Raw genomic sequence first — 19559 nt, forward strand, 5'->3', positions numbered from 1 at the left:
GATCCTTTACAAAAGGAGTGTCATCAACAAAGAGCATCCTAAGTTTCTCCTCTAGGTTAATACGGTGGGCAAAGGTCTTCTAATGGTTGAGAGAAAAGAGCTTCCTTCATACCACCACAACTGTACAAAGCTTACACACATGGATAAGAACAAATGTCACAACTCTATAGAAACAGAATTTGTATCCTTTTTCATTAATTTGTCTATATAATGATTTATTAAATTTATTTCCTTTGCACTAATTAGATATAAAGAAAAGTGCATTGGAGCTGGCCACTGATGAGTGGTCACAGGTTATGGTGGACCCACGCGGTGGGTTAGAGAAAAGATAGTTCACACTTCCACCTATATGACCCGATTGGGCGCCTGTGACTAGAACTCACGCATATCAGGGTTAGACTCGCACACAGAAAGGATTGATGCCTTGAAGTGTGGGCTAGATCCACTAGAACAGACAGTTACAATCAACAAAATGGCATGATCATGAAATGCATGTATAATGTGCATGTGTGGGCTGAAAGCTTGAAATGTACATTTCTTTGCATAGGAAAGTCACATGAAGATTCGGATACCATTTTTGCGATGTACACGGAAAAAGCTTTCATATGACACCCATATTGGGGGGTCCCTAAATTTTAGGAGATCCCTAAATTTTAGGAGGTCCCTAAAATTTAGGAGCCTCGAATTAGCCTAAAAATGCTAGTCCTAAAAAATAGGGATGTCATTCTAAAAATAGTAAGTTCTGTACTCTGACTGTGCTTACTAAATTTGGTTGTTTCTATTCTTGACAGTATTCAACCCAAAAAGGAAGGCCATAGAGAAGAGACAAGTGTCAAGACACTTGTCACACAAGTTTCCAAGTGTCCCATCACTTGTCACATCTCATGACATGTGACTGGACACTTGTCTTGTGCTACTCCACTTTCCCCTTTTGTACTAGCTCTCCCCTCTCCTATAAATAAGAGCTCGTTTTTCTTCATTGAGCATCATTTTTCTTTGCTGTAAACTCATGTAAAGAACCCACAGATAGCCAGAAACTGGCCCCATCCATCCCCATCATCATCCCCCACTTCTCCATTATCAAATTCCTCCATATTCCCTCTTCTATCACTGTTGTTTTACAAGACAGCAAGCCTGTAAATTCATTACAGCACCTCCTTCTCGAGCTCTTTCTTCCATTTTAGCTACAAGAAGCAAGCCCTATCCATGTACTGCTGATCAACGATGGAGAAAGGCTGAATTCCCCTTTTTCTTCTCTCATACTGTAAAGAAATCAGTTCTTATCATTGCATAATAGATAATGCATGTGTGTTTATACATCTTTGCATGATCTTGTGAGAGTGAGAATTACTTCTTCTCACTCTCAGGTTGATTGTAACTGAGCTCTTCCCTAAGGGACTTGGGTTGAGCAGAAATATATTCCTTCGGGGGGGGTTGCCCATCTTCAACCCTCAACCTTGTCTCCATTACTTTTACATTTTCATGGCTGTAATTTTGTGAGTAATTTTCATTTTCAACTTTAAGTGTTCATTCTCTTTTATATTAAATCTCGAAAACAAGCAAATATCATAATTGTTAAGCATACTACGTTGTTTGGGGCGTTTACAGTGGTATCAGAGCTTTGGCTCGGTCCTCACCCCCAACACTGGTAGTGCTTACAACTATAAGTTTGTTTGTTTTCAGCCCTTCCATTGAGTGCTTGAGCATTTTCTTTTTCTTTAGTCTCAATGGATCAATCAAGTGCTATACTTCAAGCCATTCAAAGTCTTAGAGAGGAGAATCAATAAATTCGTGAGCAACTTTTCAAACTAGAAAAAGTTGAGAATCCCAAAGAATTCAAGGAAAGAAGCCCATCTACTTCAAGAAGACAAAGCCATACCAATGAAAGGAGCCGATCAAGAAGTCCAACTACTTCTAAGAGGCAGTCCCATTCTACTTCAAGACAAAGAAAGAGATCGCGTCGAAGCTCATCCTCTTCTTCAAAGTCATCTGGCGCCTATTCTGATGGATCCTCTTCTAGTAATGAAGAGTCACACCCTTCTCGTGGAAGACCTCATCATCGTCAAAGGCGTCGACATTCTTCACCCTCGTCTCCATCTTCATCCCCATCAAGCACTTCATCATCTTCAACCTCAAGATCCGAGCATGGACGAAAGAATAAGAATAAGAAGAAGACTAAGTCACTATCTCAACTTGAAAAGAAGATCAAGTTCAGTATGTATGATGGTTCCCGAAATCCTGATCTTCTTCTGAAGTTTATTCGTCAATTTCAAATTTTGTTTGGTCGTGACAAGTATAAAGAAAAAGAAAAGATTAAGTTTGCAGCTTTACATTTAACCGACTTAGCCCATACTTGGTGGATGGGGTTGGAATATGATCATGCTGCCCCAAAATCATGGCGGTCCTTTGTTCGCCTGATACAAAGCCAATTTCTTCCTGTTCATTTCAAAAGAGATGTAAAAATGGAATGGGATCGGCTTTGGCAAAGGAAAAATGAGTCACTTGCTGACTATACCAAGAGATTTTGGGAGCTACTTTTGAAGGTCCAACATTTCAAGAAGATCAGCAGTTCGGAAAAGCTTAGGAAGTTTCAAGGAGGTTTGCATTTTAAACTTCGTACTGCTCTTAATCATTATCATTGTTCTAGTCTCAGGGAACTCATTGACCATGCTGAGACATCGGAAATGGAGCACAATGGCAACAAATCATTCCAAAAGAATGATAAGAAGAGAGTAGCTGATGATGAGGAGTATTCAGCCCCAAATGAAGGACAAAAACAGTGGCAAAAGCAGCCATCAAATCAAAAGAAGATGAAGCCCTATGCAGCTCCTAATGCTCCTCAATTTCGCTCCAATCTATACCCACAAGCAAAGCAGCTTTCCGAAGAAAAAAAGCAACGCTTCATGAAAGAAGGGAAGTGCTTTAAATGTGGACAAACAGGCCACATAGCGAAGCAATATCCAAACAAGGGACAAAGCAAGGTTTCTGACAACAAGCCTAAGTCGCCAGTGAAAATCAATGCTATCAGTGATGTAGTTGCAAACACAACTCACACTCCAGAGACGCGCAAATTATTAAAAGCTTGGGGACAGTTGCAAGGTAAGCAAGCACTATTCTTGATAGATCTTGGGGCGAATGAAAATATCATTTCCTTGCAATTAGCTAAAGAGCTTGGATTAAATAATGAAGAGATGGACACTCCGGCAGAAGTTCGCCAAGCTTTGAATGCTGATGAAGGTGACACAGTGAAGACTGTGATACCCTACATTGGCAAGCTCAAGTTTCAAATTCAAGGCTACAGTGACGAAGATACCTTCTGTATCGGAGACCTTGATGGTTGCGATGTGATTCTTGGCATGCCCTGGAATCATAGAGTAGATTCAACCATCTTCTCTCAGAAAAAGAAGGTAGAACTCACCAAAAAAGGCAAGAAGTACGAGATCCAAGCTGGAGTTTCTGGAGACACCATACCTATGGTAAGCCATATGCAAGTCTCTAGAGCAATTAAGGATTGTGTTCAATGTTGTCTGCTTTATGTCATTGATGTAAAAGATAATATGAATGCTAAAAACCAAGAGCAACTTCAGCTCTTGGAAAAGTATAAAGATTGTTTTTCGGAAGATCTTCCTTATCAGCTTCCCCCAGAAAGGCCAGAAGACCATCATATTGATATTATTCCGGGTAGTTCTCCTCCTAATATAGCGCCATACCGTGTGAGCCGTCCTCAACAAGAAGAAATCAGAAAGCAAGTCGAAGACCTACTCAACCGTGGGCTAATTAGGCCAAGTAGCTCACCATTTTGTTCACCGGTTTTTCTCGTTCAAAAGAAAGATGGCACATTCAGGATGTGCATTGATTATCGAGCCCTCAACAAAATCACTGTGAAGAATCGGGTTCCTATTCCCAGAATTGACGACATTTTGGATCGTCTAGGAGGCTCAAAGGTTTTCAGCCGCATTGATCTAAAGAGTGGTTATCATCAAATTAGGGTAATACCACAAGATGTACACAAAACTGCTTTCCGCACTTTATACGGTCTTTATGAATTCTTGGTGGTTCCTTTCGGATTAACCAATACACCAGCCACCTTTAATCGAATGATGGAGCGCATCTTTAGAGAGCATCGACAATATGTCGGTACTTTCTTTGATGATATTCTTGTCTTTAGCAAGAATGAAGAGGAGCATCATCAACACTTGGAAATTGTTCTACAATTACTACAACAAAATCAACTCTTGGTAAATGGTAAAAAGAGTGAATTTTTCATGCATAAAATAAATTACCTTGGGCATGTCATCTCTTCTGAAGGGATTTAGATGGATCCTGAAAAGATCAGGATAATCCAAGAATGGCCTCATCTTCGTGATGTACATGAGGTGCGATCGTTTCTTGGCTTATGTTCTTATTACCACCGCTTCATCAAGCATTTTGCACATATGGCTTCTCCACTTCATGACCTTACAAAGAAGAAGATCTCTTTCCAATGGAAGGAAAAAGAGAAGGCAGCCTTCACAAGGCTGAAAACAGCTCTTACTTCTGGACCTGTTCTTATCATTCCAGATCTGGTAAAACCATTTGTAGTGGAAGCAGATGCTTGCGGTGATTGTATTGGTGCAGTGCTAAATCAAGAAGGCCATGCCGTAGCCTTTGAAAGCCGCCGTCTAAATGATGTGGAGAAAAGGTATGACATTTATGAAAAGGAGCTCTTAGCAGTGGTTCATGCTTTAAAGATATGGAAACATTATCTTTTAGGCAATGAATTCCTTATTAAAACCGATCATCAAAGCTTCAAGTATTTCAAGACTCAAAAGCATTTGCAGGAGAAACATGCAAGATGGGAAAATTTCTTGTCTATGTTTCATTTTCAAATTATGTACACTCCAAGGAAACAAAATGTAGTTGCTGATGCACTTTCTAGAGTGCCTCGCATTGCAACTATTACAGTGGCTCATCATGAAGATTTTCAAACGATGAAGAATACTTATGATGAAGATACTGATTTTGCAGCAATTTGGTCAAATTTTACAGCAAGGAGGTTCTCATCCAGATTATTCCATCAAAGACGGTTACCTTCTCATGAACAATCGCCTTTGTGTCACTCTTCCTATTCGACAAAAGGTGCTTAAAGAAAGTCATGAACCCCCTTATGCAGGGCATAGAGGGAGGGCAGCCACTCTAAGTGCAATTGAGCGCTACTTTTGTTGGCCAACATTACGAAAAGATACACATAACTTCATCGAGGCTTGTCTGGTATGCCAAAAATCCAAATATGATAGGCAGAAGATTCCAGGATTGTTGCAACCTCTTCCATTGCCCAAAGATCCATGGGAATCTATCACAATGGATTTCATCTCAGGTATTCCAAGAACACCTCAAGGTCATGATATGATTTGGGTCATAATTGATAGATTCAGCAAACAATCACATTTTATTCCATGTCATAAAACATTGAAATCCGCACAAGCTGCAAGACTTTTCATTCAACATATCTTCCGATTACATGGTATGCCTTCTGAGATCATTTCAGATAGAGACTCCAAATTCACAAGTAACTTTTGGCGTGCTTTATTTGAGAATTTGGGAACCACTTTAAAGTTCTCCTCAGCTTTTCATCCTCAAACTGACGGCCAAACAGAGGTGATGAATCTCACTCTTTTGGATATGTTGAAAGCTTATGTTAGTGAACATAAGTCACAATGGGAGAAATATCTTCCATTATTGGAGTTTGCTTACAACAATACAGTGCACTCATCCACAGGGAAAGCTCCAAATGAAATAGTCATAGTGACAGGAAACGGCCGGAACGGCCCCCCGGCACGCAGAATCGCCGTCCCCGGCATGTTTCCGGCTCGGACCGCGTTTCCCAAAAACGGAACGTTCCCTGTCATGTTTCAGACAGGGAACGCAGCAGGGAACGCGTTCCCTGCTGCGTTCCCTGCTGCGTTCCCTGTCTGAAACGTGACAGGGAACGCCACGTAGCAAGTGCCTGCGCCTAGTTTTTTCCCGCGCCCGCGCTGTTCCGTCTGCTCCCGCCTGCATTCCGTCTGCTCCCGCCTGCGTCCCGCCTGCTCCTGCCTGCACCCGCCTGGCCCATTTCTCCTGCAGCCTGCTCCCGCCTCAGCCTGGCCCAGTTCTTCCTGCCCTAGGCCCAGCCACCTTCTTCCTTCTCTTCCCTCTCTTCCTTCTTCTTCTTTCTCTTCTTTCTCCTCCCACCTCCAACCTCTTCCTTCTCTTCCTTCTTTTTCTTTCTCTTCTTATTCTTTCTTCTCTTCCTTCTCTTCTTCCTTCTACCTTCTCTTCTTCCTTCTAACTTCTCTTCACTTCTCCCTTCTCTTCTTCCTTCTTCCATGAACCTTCTTCTTCTTCTCCCTTCTCTCCCTTTCCCTTCTCTCTCGACTCTTGAGTGAGTCTTGACTCTTGAGCCTTCTCCCTTATCTCGAGCCTTCAATAATCCATTTTCAGCCTTCAAATTTTCCTTCTCTCGACTCTTTAACCTAAGGCCTTCAATTTTCAGCCTGAAATCATAAATGGCTTCATCTTCCCGCCCCGCTCGTCGGGTTGGTGGTCGAGGAAGAAGGTCTGATGATTGGTCATGGTGGGAAGAAGTAAATGCTGACCGCCCTTTGAGTGGTGGAGGATCTCGACCATGGACTTGCAAGCTTTGCCCATACAAGCGAACTAGTGGAGCAAACAAGGTAATCCATTGAGCCGAGCATTTGTATTTCAAATTTTTATTGATTTTAATTTTTCAAAGTTACTTAAATATTAGAATATGAACTACCAATTGCCACTTGTTCCATTTTAAATTTTAATATTTATGCATAATCAGGTCCGAGCTCATCTCCTACATGAGCCAAATTCAGAGGTGCAGTTTTGTCCAAATGTGACCTTGGAGAAGCAAAGGGAGCTTCGTAACCGTGTAGCAGGTCAACAAGCTTATCTTGCATCTAGACCACGACGTGTTGCAGTTGACCCTGCAACTTTTGTGACACCATCCCCATCAGATGCATCTAGAGCAGGGTCAGTATCAGGAAGTGCTACCTCCACACCTACTACAGGCATTGCATCGGCCATGGCATCAACAACGCCACATGTTGCACGTAGACAAAGCACACTTGATGCTAGTTGGGATCCCAAGAAGAAGGAAGAGGTGGATACATCAGTGGCACGTTTTTTTTATCATGACCACATTCAGTTTCGTGCAGCCAGGTCAGAGTATTTTAAATTGATGTGCAAGAAGATTGGTGAGTATGGCCCTTCGTATGTACCTCCATCATCAGAGACCTTACGCACCACTTTGCTCGACAAGGAAAAGCGCCTTGTTGAGCAAGCAGCAGTGACTAGAAAGAGCATGTGGGCTAAAAATGGAGTTTCCTTGATTGCTGATGGTTGGAGTGATACACGCAAGCGATCCATTCATGGTATGGTTGCTTATTCTCGTGGGGAAATGTATTTTATATCTTCACATGATGCATCGGGGACAGGAAAGTCAGCAGATGTACTTGCAGCAGAGTGGGTTACAGGTGTTGAGCTTATTGGCCCAGAGCATGTTGTGGGATTTGTTGCAGATGGAGAGCCTGCAAATAGGGCAGCAGGTGCTATTATTCAGGGATATTATCCACATATCACAGTTTCATATTGTATGGCTCATTGCTTGAACAACCTACTAAAGGATATTGGTAACCTGTCATGGATTGCACCTGTCATAGAGCAAGGAGCTCAAATGGTTAGCTTTGTTTTGAACCACCAATTTCTTCGCCATCACTTTTCTTTGCGGTCGAAGAAGACACTTTTAAAATACTCTGATACCAGATTTGCCTTTAACTTCTTGATGCTAGGCAGGTTAAGAGAATGCAGTGGTGCCTTGAGGCAGTTATTTCTTAGTGATGAGTTTACCTCATCAACATTGGCAGATACTCCTACAGGTATCTTATGCTTGGAGAAAGCAAATAACTCCACTTTTTGGGATGATGTAAAGCTGATAGATGCTATGGTATCACCCATTGTACATTTATTGAGGGTTATGGATGCTATGCAACCTTGCATTGGCAAGGTATATGAGGCTATGGACAGGTTGAATGAAAAGTTGCAGGAGTTGGTACCAAATGATGAGGCGTATGAGGAAATACACCATTTAGTTGTGACGAGGTGGAACTCCTATAGCTCACCCATGCATGCAGCTGCATTTGTTGTGGATCCTGAGTTCCAGGGCAAGGGTCAAGAGAATGACAGTGAGGTTATGGATGCATGGAGACTTATATTGTCTCGTCTAGTGCCTGATCATGGCACTAGACGAAAGATCAGAGATCAGCTTTCATGTTATAGGACCTTTCGGGGTTCTTTTGGTTGTGGGGATGCACAGGAGGATCGCTGTAAGATTGGGGCAGCTTTGTGGTGGAAGGACTATGGTTCGGATGGTCCTGAGTTGCAGCAACTAGCCATCCATATTTTGAGTCAGTCAGTTAGCTCCTCTTGTTTGGAGCAATTGTGGAGTACCTACGCTCACATTGCTTCAAAGAAGAGGAACCGTCTTGGTGTGGAGAGGGCAAACGATCTAGTATTCGTTAGTGCTAATTTGAGGATGCTATGTAACAGTATGACAACAAAGCCTGATCCATTCACAGAGTGGGAGATGCAGCAAGAAGAGGAGACACATGCTGATGTTGAGGGAGATGCAGCAATTCATGGTACACATGATGATGAGGCTGGCACTTCAGGAGTGGCTAGAGCAGCCTCAGAGCCCCATCATGATCTTTGATTTAGCTTACTTATCACGAGTCTCATGATACATGACACATTTACATTATATATGATATTATGATCATTGATGACACTGTGACACTTGGGTTGTTGACAGTTGTGCCATGTCGATATTATACTTGTACTTGAGTCTTGCAGTCTTGCAGTTGCCCTTTGGGCTATTTTGGCATGCGGCATGCCGCATTTTGCTTTAGTCTAGAGATTAGACTTTATATTTGCAGTCTTTTTTGGGGCAATGAGCATGTTCTTTCAAAGATTAGACTTCAATTTCATATTTGTAATCTTTTAAGTTTTTTGGCAATGGTACCATAGGCATGTTCTTTTAGCTAAGACTTTTAAGTTTAGTTCATTGTTCATTGTTTTATCATTTATGATTTTTGGCATATGTATTATGGATTTTATTATTTATAATTGAATAGCTTACCTCTTGAGCCTTGTAAGTTGCAATTCAATTTCTAATGAGTAGTTTTAGAATAATGCATGATATCTTAAAGTTAAAACTTAAAACTTAAAATGATTTGTCCTTGTGGATTATATACCTTGGTTTTAAGTTTTAACACTCCAGACTCCCAGAGTCCACATGGATTATCAGTGAAATATTAATTTTTTTTCATGAATTTTGATTTTTTAAATGCCGTTCCCGTTCCCACGTCCCCGTTCCCTAGGTTTGGCGTTCCCATCTCCGTCCCCGTTCCCGTTCCCCGTTCCCGTTCCCCGTTTCATGTTTCTATGGAAATAGTACATGGTAAAGTGATTCCCCCTCCAATTATTCGCACTAAAGATAAGATTTTTGCTGCTGATGAGTTTGCTTCAGATTTAAAAACCGCAGTGGATCAAGTTCGAGCCACTATCAAAGTTGCCCAAGAGCGACAAAAGAAGCAAGCAGATAAACGAAGAAGACCTTTGGCTTTTGAAAAAGGTCAATATGTCTTGCTAAAGTTTGATAAAAGCAGGCTCAAACAAGGTTCTGGTCAAAATTCATCTTTTCCAAAGCTCTCCAGTAGATACTTTGGACCCTTCAAAGTGATTGAGAAAATAAATGAAGTTTCTTATCGACTTGAGCTTCCTGCTCATTGGAAAATACACAACGCTTTTCATGTAAGTTTGCTAAAACCTTACATAGGACCAGAACCAAAGGAACCCATTACTGAAGATCCCCCAGAAGTTGAAGAAACAGAGCAACTCTTGGAACCTGAAAAGATTTTGTTTCTCAAGGATCGAACCACGAGAAGTGGCCTTGTGACACGAAAATTCTTACTAAAATTCAAGAATCTACCCACAACAGATGCACAGTGGGTAGATGAAAAATTCATGAAGGATTACCCAAATATTCTATAGCAATATCAAGAAGCTTTTCAGCTGAGGACAGCTGAATAAAAGCCAGAGGGCTGTCACAACTCTATAGAAACAGAATTTGTATCCTTTTTCATTAATTTGTCTATATAATGATTTATTAAATTTATTTCCTTTGCACTAATTAGATATAAAGAAAAGTGCATTGGAGCTGGCCACTGATGAGTGGTCACAGGTTATGGTGGACCCACGCGGTGGGTTAGAGAAAAGATAGTTCACACTTTCACCTATATGACCCGATTGGGCGCCTGTGACTAGAACTCACGCATATCAGGGTTAGACTCGCACACAGAAAGGATTGATGCCTTGAAGTGTGGGCTAGATCCACTAGAACAGACAGTTACAATCAACAAGATGGCATGATCATGAAATGCATGTATAATGTGCATGTGTGGGCTGAAAGCTTGAAATGCACATTTCTTTGCATAGGAAAGTCACATGAAGATTCGGATACCATTTTTGCGATGTACACGGAAAAAGCTTTCATATGACACCCATATTGGGGGGTCCCTAAATTTTAGGAGATCCCTAAATTTTAGGAGGTCCCTAAAATTTAGGAGCCTCGAATTAGCCTAAAAATGCTAGTCCTAAAAAATAGGGATGTCATTCTAAAAATAGTAAGTTCTGTACTCTGACTGTGCTTACTAAATTTGGTTGTTTCTATTCTTGACAGTATTCAACCCAAAAAGGAAGGCCATAGAGAAGAGACAAGTGTCAAGACACTTGTCACACAAGTTTCCAAGTGTCCCATCACTTGTCACATCTCATGACATGTGGCTGGACACTTGTCTTGTGCTACTCCACTTTCCCCTTTTGTACTAGCTCTCCCCTCTCCTATAAATAAGAGCTCGTTTTTCTTCATTGAGCATCATTTTTCTTTGCTGTAAACTCATGTAAAGAACCCACAGATAGCCAGAAACTGGCCCCATCCATCCCCATCATCATCCCCCACTTCTCCATTATCAAATTCCTCCATATTCCCTCTTCTATCACTGTTGTTTTACAAGACAGCAAGCCTGTAAATTCATTACAGCACCTCCTTCTCGAGCTCTTTCTTCCATTTTAGCTACAAGAAGCAAGCCCTATCCATGTACTGCTGATCAACGATGGAGAAAGGCTGAATTCCCCTTTTTCTTCTCTCATACTGTAAAGAAATCAGTTCTTATCATTGCATAATAGATAATGCATGTGTGTTTGTACATCTTTGCATGATCTTGTGAGAGTGAGAATTACTTCTTCTCACTCTCAGGTTGATTGTAACTGAGCTCTTCCCTAAGGGACTTGGGTTGAGCAGAAATACATTCCTTCGGGGGGGGGTTGCCCATCTTCAACCCTCAATCTTGTCTCCATTACTTTTACATTTTCATGGCTGTAATTTTGTGAGTAATTTTCATTTTCAACTTTAAGTGTTCATTCTCTTTTATATTAAATCTCGAAAACAAGCAAATATCATAATTGTTAAGCATACTACGTTGTTAGGGGCGTTTACAACAAAATCATATAGGCTCATTAAGAAAAAAGATCAGGTTCGAGAGTTGAGCTAATCCCGTAAGTCAACTTAGTCCATCGAAGAACCAAACTTGGGATCCTCCACTAGTCCAAGAATAAGGGTAACAAAAGACCGTAGATCAAAGGTGTTAAGAATGCACTCCACTTTGCAAGGTCAAAGGGAATAGTTCAACCCATCAAGCCAATCTTCTTGTGGTAATAAAGGAAGAACCAATATCTAGATAGAGGGTACTATATCCGTTATACAATGGCCAGAATGACATGCCTTGTGAGACATATGTAGAGAAGCAAGAAGGGGAGAATGCTAATCTAATCTTTGAGACCTATCATAGTGAGATACCTCTACTCTTCTATCTTAATTTTCCCACTACAACGATCTGACAACTAAGAATACCTATCTTCTAAAGAATACATAGACTCCTACATCATCAAAACCATTGAACCTCTAGTACTCCATAACTCTTGTAGACTTGTAAATACATTCAAAAAATATGTGTTTTGGTGTTGGGCAGCCCGGACAGAGGGTGAATCAGCTACACCTTGCAAAAATTTATAGATGTCCTGCACACTTCATAGAACACCCAAACAACATTTCATACAGGGCTGAAAAATGAAATATTATGGAAATTTCAATAGTTACAAATTGTAGAATAACAATTGAACATTATCTTATTGTAAATACCAAGGTTGTTCCATCCTACTACCTTCACTCACTTGACCAGCCTTTTTCCTTGCGAACTCCCTCATTGCAAAGTTTCCCACAGCCTTGAAATTGTTATTTTAGCCAACAACCTTCTGTTTTGCGACAAGCCTCTTTTTTTCTTTCCTATTCAATGCATACCTAGCACACATAATCAGATGTGTTTCCATTGTCCTCACATGAGATCGACTAACAACGTCTATTCTAACTGGAAATGATCTATCAAGACCCACCTGAAGATGCACCAACAATGGGACATAATAAGGGAAATTCCTGATCCTTTAGGATGATGGAGCAGCCCTCCAACACTAGGAGATTGCAAACCAAGCAACCCTAGCTACCCTCATCACTATCATTTCCTTGAAAGTCTTTGCTTCCTCAAGAAAATAATAAATTGCAAATTCTCACTGGACCAATCTCAAGGACAAGTATGCTAGGATGCACAATCTTCATTCCTACCAATCAGAGGAGCAACTTGTGCATTTCAAATTTCAAGGGCTCAACATGTTTGACCAATTGTAAAAGCTTACTGATTTGTTCATTCAGCTAATTTATCATGCAAAAGGTTCCAAATTCCTTCACCACATTGGAGACTGCCATTAATGTTCAAGACAAGCTGCCCACCTTCGAGTTTACCAGTATGCTACACAAGAAGAGTGCTGCCCACACTCCAAAGAACAAAGAGGTCACGGTATCATCCGAGAGGTTGTAATAGGGATGCAGCCAAAGTCAGCAGCAAACAGGCAGTCACCATAACAACAATGCTAACTACAACCATTCCACAACTTACTGCGGTTCAATAGGCCACATATTTTGGGATTGGTATCAGCACATGGATCGTGATGGCAGAGGGGTCCCTACTGTGGATGCAGAGATTGTGGTGAATGAGCTCGTGGAAAAACTATTCCTAACAAGCCAAGTCTCCTCCAAAACAATGCCCTTCTCAGCATGATCATGCCTGATTAAACGACAGACTTTCAATACCCATCCAAGGAGAACCTATCCTACCATCCATTGCAGCATCCACCTATTTCAGAGGAGCAGGCTGATTAGGAGATGGATAGTGGTGCTCCTACCATACATGCAAGCACCACCATTTGATACCTTCAGCACACAGCAAGATCATGGGCACCAATAGCCACATCCATTGCAACATGACCCATTTCTGAAGAGAATGATTTGGCATTGACAGTGGTGCTCCTAGGATATGCGCACGGCATGACGTCAAGACACAGCAAGATCACATGCAGCGATAGCCACAACGATGTACTTGATGAAGCAGCATACCAATGTTGTTTCTTGATGGTTATCGCAGGTACGCTCAGGATATCAGGTATGTTCAGAAGGTTGTGATGAATTGTCTCTCCGTACATCAGCTTTCCCACATTGGGAAGGCTTTTTACTCGACGAAAATTTCACGAAGGTTATCGATATTCAGATAGAGACAAATAGAGGGGTTCATGAATGGGGCCTTTACAAACTCCTTTCTTAGCATTTCTCTAATTGACAAGGAAAATCCATCTTTCTATCCATTGCTGAATCCTTGATCAAAACTTGATTGTCATAGATCTACCTCCATTGAAGAGTCGCAAGAGGCTAGAGCATATGAAAGTTATGTTTCAAGAGCAAACATCATCTGGAAGCATTTCCCAAAGAATCTGATTTCCACACTTCAGGTATTCCAGACTTTGTACAATTGGATCTATGTCTACCCATGCATACTCCCTCATAGCATGACTCTCTATACTTCTTCTTCTTGGTTGATCATGCTCAAGCTAAACTGAAAAGGATAAAATGCACATCTGTTGCACATGCCCATTGCTCTAAGCCTTACACTCACAATTCGAATCCTGCTAAATGTTCACCTCTTGAAATCAACTCTGTTACTCTGGTTTAAGAAGCCATGTCATTTGCCAATGGATGCCTCTCCCAGGTGGACTTTAATGCTTCTGACATGTTTGATGACTGCTCAACCAGATACCTCCAGTGGGATCTGGTTGTTTAATAAGAATCACAAGCTACAATTTTACAGTAGAAGCTGGATTTCAAAAAAATTTGCTTCCTCAATTACGGTGCCTCCTGCAGAGAAACTAAACATGTCAACATCTGGATGCATTCATCTCCACTAACAACAAAGAAAAACCTAATTATTACCTGATAGCAGTGCGAACTTGCAAAATTATACATATTTATGTTCTTGAAGAATGACATTCATCAATATAAAAGGTCCATCACTTTTCCGTTGAGCTTTGAATCCACTAAATACACTAGGATAAGTAAAACAAATTTCAGAAGTTAATGCACCAGTCATGCAAGTGATTCCAACCATAACAGGTGAAATTTTGCATCTTTACAGTTGCTGGTGCTCCTGGTGGTAGAATTGAGAGCAGGACTTGGCGGACAGCTTCTTTTTGTTGAGCAGGACTTCGACCTTTCATCACTTCTCTTGAGACATCCACAAAATCTTCATAACCTTCAATTTTTGCAGATGTTCCTGCACCCAAAAATCTGCCTTACATTTGCCATGATAGAAAGTTAAGCAGATTCAGAAACATGATGCCTGGAAGAAAAGTAACTCATGACATGCCATAATATCACTAAAATTTCACTGATCAGACTCACTAAAAGTCAAGAATCGCACAGCTATTGGATGTCAGACAGGGTGACTGGAGAGACAACAGCAACACTAAGGTGCCAGATCATCCCAAGTAAAAAGACCCCCATACTCAATGGTGCTCAAGTGCCAATGACAGAGACCCCTTGAATAGCTCATATGAGTAAGCACTCAGGAATGGGAATCGAAAAAGAATGCATTCCAGATAGTCCAATTATGCCAACAACCTCAAAAACACAAAAAGTGGAACTAGGGTGATGGAAAGACAACAGCAACGGTAAGGTGCCAGATCATCCCTAGTAAAAAGACCCCCATACTCAATGGTGCTCAAGTGCCAATGACAGAGAACCCTCGAATAGCTCATATGACTAAGCACTCAAGAATGGGAATCGAAAAAGAATGCATTCCAGATAGTCCAATTATGCCAACAACCTCAAAAACACAAAAAGTGGAAGACTATCAGGACATGTAGGTGCATGGATCCTCCTGATGGACTTGTCAAATCAGGATTGCCTTGGACCTTTTCTTTTGGATCTGCGCTGGCATAGAGATCACCTCTTAGAGTCTTGAGGGAGGTATCTTGGGGGTCACGGCAACACACACTCACACATGATACCTTAGAGCATCCCCAAACCAACTAGTGGTTCCACCACATGGAGTCAACTTAGACAAGGTCATTAAGAGATACAGAGCATGCTGCCCACAGCCCACTGGTCTACATCCCTGCTCGAGACACCACTGGATAATACAGACGACACTGGCACATCACCGAGCAGCTCTACCTCGACGCTTCAGAATATCAATGCTCAACAGACCTATGAGGGATATTTTGAAATTATATTGATCCCCCTATCAATTCCACATTGTATTCAATTCCTAGTGCTTTTTAGTATTTCAATTATTTGTTGTTCCCTAGCTAGATGTTTTTAGATTATGTTTTCATTATTCTACTTGCAAAACATGACAGTTTCTTGAACTTCAGATGTATCCGCTTTTGTCTCATATGCTAATTTGGCCTTTTGTCTGAGGTTAACACAACTTTCTTTCTTTTCTTTCTCTCTTTTTCTTTGTGAAGAGTAATAATAAAATTACAATAGAACAGGACAAATGTCACAAAGAACTAAACAGAAGGCAGAACTACTGAGGAAACTATCATATGCCAAGGGACTAAGTCCTCCCAGGGGAAAATGCTTGCATAATGAACAAGCTTTAGCTACCGATGAAGAAGACCCTTCAGTCTCGCCACATGATGCTGAACAATGGGACTAGAATAAAAAATAAAAGCATTCTGGTGACCCAATTATGCTAGCATCCCCAGAATCTGAGGAACTAAAACATAACCTTCATGTGAGGCTATGCTGGAGTAGGAAACTTAGCTTTGCCAAAAACCCAATTAAAGGGACAAAGAGAAGGCCCCACTGCTTTCCACCAGTGAATGGAAGTCTTATTAATCCAACCTTCCATTATAGTCCCTTTCACCAGGACACACTTTTGTGGAGGTCCCATAGTGAATTGGCCTCATCTGGTAGCCAATTACGATCCTTTACAAAGTAAATGGTAAATTTGGTTGACAGAAGCTCTCTCCAACTGCAACCAGCCAAGCAAGGACACACTTTAGATGCCTTGTGCAGAAGAAGAAGCAAGAGAACCTAGCAAAATTTGAGACAAACATGTACCAACTATTCTTGGGACAGGATAGCAAAACAACATGGAGAATGTTTCATGAGAGACAACCCACTATAAAGATTACATCACTTGATGCTTGGTGCCATTATGGGAGATAGTTGTATGATGTACTGGGACAAACAACCATACTGCCTCTGCAGGCTTACAAACTTAGTGATCCTTCTCTACCACACATCCATGTGACACATTGGCAAGTATGTTCAGCAGAGCATTATGTGAGGGATTTCCTAAAACATTGTCAAACTGTACTATAGCCCCACTCTTTAAGAGTGGTGACCCTTTGGCCCCTAGTAACTATAAGACCATGATCGACTACACAGGCTAAGATATACATATCGATACTAGAGCATGAGCTCAAAGCATGGGTTGAGATGCAAGGCAAGAGTTCATAGTGTGGATACACCACATTGGACCATATCCTCATGGTTAGAGCAATCATTGAGGAGGGTCAAGCCCAAGACAAAAAAATTTATTGTTGCTTTGTGGATTTCTATAAGGCATTTGACATAGTACCTTGAGCACATTTCATGCAGAGATTGCATGAGATTGGTGTGCCATTGAGCACATGGTGGGGTATTTATGCATCGTATGAGAGAGTGGCAGGCTGTACGGTGTATGCACACACCTAGGGGGATATCTAAGAGAATTGACAGCACCATAGGAGTAAAACAAGGATGTCCACTTTCACCCACACTATTTGGACTATACATAGACAATGTATCCAACTACATTGATAGGGGAGGTGGAGCTGGAGCTAGCCTAGCTGGAGTCTTACTATCGAGATCCAATGCTATTGCATGCTGATGATATTTTACTCATTTCAAACTCATCGGAGGGCTTGCACGTCACTTAGATGCACTATAAACCTTTTGCAAAGATAGAGATCTCAATGAATCTTGGAAAAACCAAAGTCATGGTATTCAACACTTCGGCAACATGAGTGACCCAATCTATGTATCTATTCGCATTTGGGGGAGATGCAATGGAGCATGTGAGAGAATGTGTATACTTGGGAGTCACTTTCTTTGGCCCAATATTTTCACTAAGAGGGGCAATTGAGCCTAGCTAGCACAAGGTTATGCAACACTAAGGGCCTTGGAGAGCCGGTGTACCCATGTAGAGTTTCAGGAACCTCGCACCAAGCTATGGTTGTTTGACACTCTAGTCACACCTACCCTTTTGTATGGAGCTGAAGTTTTAACTTTGGGTTTGCAACCTATACCACAACCGATTGAGCCCATTCGCTGACTGGATTGGCCCAAAAGGAGACCATTATGATGGCTAGGACCATACTTTCCAGCTCTGAAAAGTCAGTAAAGATGCGCTGGTGTGAATCCCTAAGGTGTCTCCCTTAAGATTATAAGGGGTGATCTCTAGATTAGTGCAACTCCAAAAGGAAGAGTCCAAGGCAACACTAATCCGGAAAGTCCATCACCTTGGATAGTGGTGTGAATCCCTTTTGAAATAGACAATGAAAGAGCCCTTTGATCTCAGAGTATACTGGGCACCTACATATATAGTACTCCTTAGTCATCACTAGCTCAAGCTGGCACATCCAACTCGCTAGGGGAAGGGAATTTGCTCCATAGTAGTCTCTATTCATAATTGGTGCAAGGATGTGCAAAGTTGACCAATGGCACACTGTACTCAATGGGATATATATGTATCTGTGTCTCTCAGCCAGACCACAAGACCATCAGGGATATATATATATATAGGAGATGCTTTCAATAGAAAGCCCTCTTTGTCCCTGGGTACTAGAAAGGTGCCAACCAAAACTTGGTTGTATGTAGCTGAATAATGTGCATCCTAATGATCATGTTGACCTCCTCACGATTGACCTCTAAGAAAGGAAGATACAAGCTATATTGTAGAGGTGGAAGGCGATCCATATGTAGCCCATGTAGCTACAACCATGTGTCTGTCTGAGCGTGCTGGCACTCAATATCACACTAAAGTGCTAGCTATCTAGATGACTCTAGCAAGTCTAGAGAATCTCTATCTCAAGAGACTCCAAATCCGATTCCTCAACCACAATAGGTGATGCTCCCATCTTATCTCTTGTGGAATTGAGGACTCGCTCCTTTTGCTCCCCTCCATCAGATAGTGACTGCTATATATATATATATATATATATATATATATATATATATATATATATATATATATATATATATATAGAGAGAGAGAGAGAGAGAGAGATTAACGTTTGCAAAAGGCCAATGTGGCCTATGAGACAAGACCAAAGGCTAAAGCACATCTATGTCCAATGTCATCTCATCATGAAGTGAAAGAAAAATGCATCCGAGTATAAGGCTAACATCTAAACCTCTAAAAGATCTCTAGGTGTAGAACTATATGCACAAGATATGTAGTTATAGTAGCTCCTCTCTAAATCTCAAGGTCAACACATGATGCCAACTATGATGTGATTCAGGGCTGGTTTGGTGATGTGTTGAGGGGTGAGCCTCCGGTGCCATGCAAGGAGAGAGAAAGACTAAAAACGCAGGCAAGACAGCCTACAAGGAGAGAGAAAGACTAAAAATGCAAACACAAGCTACAGGAGAGAAAATGACTAAAAACACATGTAAGACAGCCTGCAAGAGAAAGAAAGACTAAAAACACAGGCTACATGAGAGAGAATGACTAAAAACGCAAGCAAGACAGCTTACAAGAGAGAGGAAGACTAAAAACGCAGGTAGGACAACCTGCAAGAGAGAAAACTGTCGAAGCCTGGCGACAATCTACAGAAGCTGAGCGACAACTGGAAAAGAGTGAAAACTGCCAAACACAAGCTGCAAATGACGTGGCAGGCAATACGGCAGCAGGTCTATGCAAGAACAGCAATCGCCTGGCTAGAATCAGCTCCAAACTGCGAGAAGAGGGCTGGAAATCAAGTGCCAATTGATGTAGACAGCAATGGACAGCTTTGGCTGA

At 41.4% G+C, this 19559-nt stretch overlaps 2 protein-coding genes across 3 annotated transcripts in view; one reads left to right on the forward strand and one right to left on the reverse strand.

The window, feature by feature from the left end:
* Nucleotides 1–19559, reverse strand: part of LOC148022158 (beta-carotene isomerase D27, chloroplastic-like) — a 96759-nt gene that overhangs the window by 44155 nt on the left and 33045 nt on the right. For both annotated transcript variants that reach the window (XM_087697797.1, XM_087697798.1), the window contains exon 2: nt 14677–14816. In XM_087697797.1, the coding sequence (XP_087553923.1) occupies nt 14677–14816 (140 nt within the window). The remainder of the gene's footprint in view (nt 1–14676; nt 14817–19559) is intronic.
* On the forward strand, nt 6201–9419 carry LOC148022159 (uncharacterized). Its single transcript, XM_087697795.1, has one exon. The coding sequence runs from the start codon at nt 6818–6820 to the stop codon at nt 8756–8758; it is 1941 nt and encodes a 646-aa protein (XP_087553921.1). The 5' UTR covers nt 6201–6817; the 3' UTR covers nt 8759–9419.

Source organism: Lygodium microphyllum, chromosome 17 (assembly GCF_053477565.2).
Source record: "Lygodium microphyllum isolate KBCC chromosome 17, Lygodium_microphyllum_v1.1.10, whole genome shotgun sequence".
NCBI classification, from domain to species: domain Eukaryota; kingdom Viridiplantae; phylum Streptophyta; class Polypodiopsida; order Schizaeales; family Lygodiaceae; genus Lygodium; species Lygodium microphyllum.

Excerpts from the sequence above, each read along its gene's own strand:
- LOC148022159 (XM_087697795.1), top strand. The coding sequence starts at position 6,818 with ATGCATAATCAGGTCCGAGCTCATCTCCTACATGAGCCAAATTCAGAG.